Source organism: Gastrolobium bilobum, unplaced genomic scaffold (assembly GCF_033153095.1).
Source record: "Gastrolobium bilobum isolate Gb01-03AN ecotype WA unplaced genomic scaffold, APGP_CSIRO_Gbil_v1 utg2182, whole genome shotgun sequence".
Classification (NCBI taxonomy): domain Eukaryota; kingdom Viridiplantae; phylum Streptophyta; class Magnoliopsida; order Fabales; family Fabaceae; genus Gastrolobium; species Gastrolobium bilobum.
In genome coordinates this window covers 877,061-882,839 of record NW_026899651.1, presented here as the reverse complement: position 1 = coordinate 882,839, position 5,779 = coordinate 877,061, and the positions used below count along the sequence as shown (strand labels likewise).

Sequence of the window (5,779 nt, the reverse complement as noted above, 5' to 3'; positions counted from 1 at the left end):
TAAGTTAAACCTTCGAATCAGTGAATCTTTCACGTTTGCGGTTCATGTAGCCTATCACTAGTGCATACATGAACAGTTATCTTACCTCCTGTCAAGAATTAGAGTTCTAATATTCCTATTGAAAACCCTAACCCTCGCAATCCTAAAAGAGTGATCAGTTCTATAAGAATTATAAGATGAAGAACAAGATAAAATAGCTCAATTGACATAAATGAATATAAATTTAACCAAACTACAAGGGGTTTACATCAAGGGTTGTGACCCTTACCACAATAGTGAAACTAGCTAGACATATTCATGTCTGACAAAGTAAACATAAAAGAAAATAAAATTCAGAACCTAAAGAAGAGAAAGAAGATGAAGATCTTCCGTCTTGATCGTTCGAATCTTTGAAACTCCAAGAAGCTCCCAAGAATTCTCCCTCTCTTTGTTGTTTTTCTCTTCCTTGTTTTCAAAAAGTGCTTCCTTCCTCTGTTTCTGATCCTTTTATTAGGTTTTGGGAAAACCTCCTTTCAATTGCTCTCCAATTGGGCCTCCTTTTTGAGTAATTCACAACAGATTAAAATTAAAAGTATCGCCCACGCACTTTGCACCAACTCTGGCGCAATTTGCATGGAAAAACAGAGGGAAAGCTTTCAAATGGCGCACTTTGCGCCAGGTCTCGCGCAAAGTGCGCCAAGCCCGCACATTTTGCGCCAATGCCAGCACATTTTGCGCCAATGCCAGCGCATTTTGAGCCAAGATACAGGGACAAAATGGATCAAATGGCGCAATTTGCGCCAAGTCCCGCGCAAATTGCGCTAGGTGAAAAACTGCACTTCTCTCATTCACTTCTTTTTTTTTTGTGTTTCTTGCTATTAAAACACATAAATTGAGTGAGAGAATGATTAAGAAAGAATAATCAATATTTCTTACATTTATGACTTATTTTCACACATTTATGATTAATTTCTTGCTTCTTTTAAATTAGAAAGCATCATATGCTAGATCTAGATGCACATCATTGTGCGCACTGGTAAGTAAGTTGTGCTCCCAAAAGTGCCCGGATTATAGAAAAATAAATAGCATGCATTAGAGAATAGGAATAAAGGATCCTGTCATAATTTGCGAGATCAATATTCTTGGGGGCTTATGCGTAAAATCATGAAACTTTTTTAAATAGTCATATAACTTTTAAGGAACTTACAATTTTAATTATGGGATAAGTTATATTTACCTTCATTTTTTCTTATCATTTCTTATCATCAAATCTTAATCGTTGATTTTCGCCAATCTAATATTGATAATTTATTGAAAATTAATAATTAATTAAAAAATATGACTTAATAAATTATAACTATTAAATTGACAAAAATCAACGGTTAAAATTTGATAGTAAAAAATGGTAAAAAAATGATGATAAGTATAACCTCCCACCTTAATTATTTATATTCAATATTTACTACTCTTAGTCTTAATATTCCGACACACACGTACATGGATAGATTCAAAGGGCTAGCAATTTCCCTTGCCTCACAAGTTCGTTCTTTTCTATTAGTTACATGTAATGAGATTTTTTTTTAACCAATCCTAATTACTTCTTTGAGACGAGTAAGTTTTCTTAGGTATCCCGAACACTTCGATTGTTTGAACCGGCTATAAGACTAATCCTAATGCCGGGATGCGTCCGCGATTAAGATTTTATGCCTCTCCCAAAAGTAGTATTTGTGGAGATTAAATCGAGGTCCTTCTACCATCTACTCAGCTCCAATACACCAATTAAACTATCAGAAAAATATTTCTGCAGTTACTACATATAAGTTATCTGCATTTACTCCAAAAATAACGTCGTTTTGGGATTAAAAGATTAAAAAATTAAATTATGAAGACTATAATAGCCTGAAATAAATTAAAATTACAAAAACACCATGATTTCTGCCCTAAAACGACGTCTTATTGGACTTACTACAAATAACTTATATGCAGTGACGGCAGAAAAAGCAAACCCTTATACTATATGTAATGAGATTTCCATATTGATTTTTTTATTTTATTTATTTTGTACTAGCTCTTGCACTAATTTGTAGTTGCTCCCTGTTATTTTTAAGAAATTGAAGTAGTCATTGAGTTATTAGATGTATTTTATAATTTGTTTGGTCCATCAGATCAATAAATAAATAATCAAGCAAATGATTTTTTTTTTATTGAAAGAGACACGTATAAATTAATAGCATTGAGTTCAACTTCAATAAAAGTATGATACATTTATTTTCTAAACTATAAAACTTATATTTAAATATTTAAATGCTAAAGTAAATATACATTTTGGTAACATATATACCCATTACAATGGTCCTTTATTTTACTAACTTCAAAGGGGTCCTTCATTATTAATGAATGGCATAATGTGGTCCTTCAATTTGCTTTGAATTGATCATTCAGAATATGGAATATATATTCTTTTGTTTCAGTTTGCAGAGCTTCAAGTTCAATCCACAAACATAGCCAATTTTTTTGGAAATATTTCAATCTGTTCATCGCTTCGCAACTAATCCGATTCGGGGCGGATCCAGGATTAAGGTTTTAAACTCCAAAGGTGGTACTGGGAGGATTCGAACACATGCTCTCTCCCCACCTGCTCAGCTCCCATGCGCCAACTGAGCTACCACCATTTGGTCAAACATAGCCAATTTGATACAGCGTTAAGTCGATTCACCACGATATGTCAGAGTGTGATCCACAAACATTATGGAAGGATGAGGAACAAACCCATTATTCCTCGAGTGTGATCCACTTATATTGCGTTAAGTCGATTCACCACGTAGTAGTTAACGCTAAATAGTAAACACCTCCTAATACAATAGATTTCTGTAGGACACGAAAGCAAATGCCCTCAATAAGAGACGGATTGAGGGGGCGAGTGTGGACCATACCCCTTCCTCAAAAAAAATTTTCTTATTTAATATACATGTAGTTTTTTTTTTTTTTAATGAAAAACATTATGATTTTTTAATTCACTAATGCTTACTTTTGTTAAAGTTTGTTCTCATACTCAACATTTTTTGATGCGTCCTGTCTCAATCATTAGAAAATCATTAGACTCATGTGGATCCAAATAAAGAGAAGAGAGAAAAAGAAAAAATATGGACTACAATATTGTTATGTATCTACGGGTGAAACAATAATCCCATTATTAATTTGTTCAAACATAGTAGGACTTTTCAAATGGTAATCATACTAAGCCAAAAGGATTGGGTTAGTAATTTGGATAGTTTCATAGAGGTCATAAATGTTATTATAACAAACAAAAAACATAATCATACTACAGCAACTGTTAATTCCTCTCATGCTATGTGTCCTGTAGAAATGATCCAAACACTAATAATATATAAGACCATAATGGAGAGTCAACATAAATAAACAAAGCTTTTGGTCAAACAAGTGCACTCCCACCAAACATTTGCACAGCTTCGTTTAAGTCATCAACCAAAGCCATAGGCACCAGGAAAAGACCCTTACTCTCCAGTAGCTGACTGGCTGCTGCTGAATGTTCTTCAACTAGTTTCCCCATTATCTCTTCAAGGGGTTCATTGAGCATCTGTTGATTGATATAATGGCCGTAACCCTGCAAATACAACATACAAGTATTTGATGCGACACCTATTTGCTTGGTGCACAATTTGAGCAAGCACATGTATTCATAGTGATTCTTTTTTCTACTGAAATTAAGGATAAATGTGTACCTCATGAAAAACAAGTGGTAGAGCACTTGATTCAGCTTGCAGTCTACTTCCACTTAGTTCCTGCAAGGAACAATTTCCTTAGCTATTGTGCAACATCTATTTAGTTTGAGATAAATGTGTTGTTTTGATGTTGATTGTGGAACGTGTATCTTGTCTAACTTACTGAACTAATGCTGCCTTAATTTATTGTAGAACGACTATCTTATACTTTCTGCTATCATTGAATAATTAATACGCATGAAGTATGATAATAATAATCAGAAGCACACCCGATACTGTATGCATGTGACTACCTGAGCACGTATTTACAATTGATGACAATATTAGGAGTTAAAAGGTACCTTAATTTGAAGCTGCAAATATTTGACATAGTCAATGATATCGTCCAGTATGTACGCTTCACTACCCTACAAATTAAAATTCAGTTCACGAAGTAAATGTTGTAAAACTCAGTATATATATATGTAAGCAAGCTGCTTAAGTATTACTCCAAACTGAACTCAAAGTAAAACTTTTTGACAATGTTTTGTACTCATGTAAGTGTTTATTCTTTCAGAGATGAATTGTTCAGTCTTATGCATATTCCTAAAATCCACCAATCATAATGACGCTTTTACACATGAGAAAAAAAGAAAAATTTGATTATCTTTTCTAGTGATTCTGTTTGAGAATTAAGAAAACATCACACTATTAATGATAACTTGACAACTTACTAAATATCCAACTATTGTAGACCAACATTTATTGATAAACAAAAGATTACCTCTGCTGGATCTGGAAGCAACTCGTGTAAGGCTTTGAGGTTGTCAGCAATGCGTTGTCTGCGTTGCTATATTGAAGAGTACATGGGTAAGGAAGCAAAATTGTGTTGAAGAAACAGAATAAGATTGTTAGTTGACAAGTATATATTGATGATATCATATATCTGCATTTTGAATTTAGCATGTGCCATTGATTTTGTAATGTAAGGAGAAACACATTAGTGTGGACAAATGGCAAGTTTTACTTACACGGTCAGTGACGCGTGTTTTCTGTTTTGAGGAGCTGCATCCTGGTTTGGGAAGGAAAGCAGGTGCACCAACCATCACCATTGGATCGAGTCGTGAAGTATTGTGGTTATCTCCAACTGAATCTGCTGTCCATGAAGCATGGCTCTATTACAAAAATTATAGTGGAAATTATCATCAGAAATTTCAGTACAATCGAGAAAACTTTAAAATATTTTAACCATTGCATAGGCAAAATCCCTCTTAATGGCATTAACTGACCTCAGCATAAAGAAGATTTTGACTAATTTCAGTTTCAACTTTAATTGCTTTCTCTCCTTCATCAAGTCTCCAAAACCCCACCTGCTGAAAACACAGACCAAAATCTTCAATGAGCTTGAAAGTCAATATTAACTTTCATCACATTTACTTAAATAAATTGATAGCTTTTACCTTCCTAATGTCAATGTTATTACTTAAAGAATCAGCAGGTTTAAAACCATAAGCATTTTCATTTCCATTGACCCCTCCATTACCATCATTGATGCTTCCAACAGGTGGAAAACTGCTCCCAATCATATATTCAGGTGTAGCATTAGGCAGATAAGTTGAGGATTCTGAGAGATATTCAACATAATTATGAGAGGGTTTTGGGAGACAAGTCCAGTGGCTCCCATTCCTTCCAGATGCTGAAATAAAAAATTTTGGGTTTGGAAATAGATGATCCTCAGCTGAATGAGAGACATGGTTGCTGGTTCCTCTAGTGTCACAAGACATTAGTTGCACAGGGTTCTCTTGGTTACTTTGTCCTTCCATTACTACCACATTACAAAAAAGAATAAAAGAAAAAAACTTTATACCATCTGCAACCAAATCATATATGAAAAGGGAGAGAAAAACATACAATAGATTATATACACTATTTAACTAAAAAACAAAAAAATTGTCAAGGCAAGAACTTTCTCACTACCAATAGAAGAGAAGCACAGAAAAGAAAAAGGGTATTATGCAATGTGACAAGATTGAATTTTTTTGGCAGCCAAAGCAATAGTTTTAAGTTTAAAAAAGAAA

The 5,779-nt window shown here is 33.8% G+C and overlaps 1 protein-coding gene across 1 annotated transcript; it reads right to left on the bottom strand.

The window, feature by feature from the left end:
* Nucleotides 1–3,412: 3,412 nt before the first annotated feature.
* Nucleotides 3,413–5,527, bottom strand: LOC133292266 (transcription factor bHLH7-like). Its single transcript, XM_061490661.1, has 7 exons — nucleotides 5,162–5,527; nucleotides 4,991–5,074; nucleotides 4,733–4,876; nucleotides 4,486–4,551; nucleotides 4,064–4,129; nucleotides 3,723–3,782; nucleotides 3,413–3,604 (listed from the first exon to the last, which is right to left on the bottom strand). Exons 1-7 carry the CDS (start codon nucleotides 5,522–5,524, stop codon nucleotides 3,413–3,415), a joined length of 975 nt encoding a protein of 324 aa, XP_061346645.1. The 5' UTR covers nucleotides 5,525–5,527.
* Between the last annotated feature and the right edge of the window lie 252 nt (nucleotides 5,528–5,779).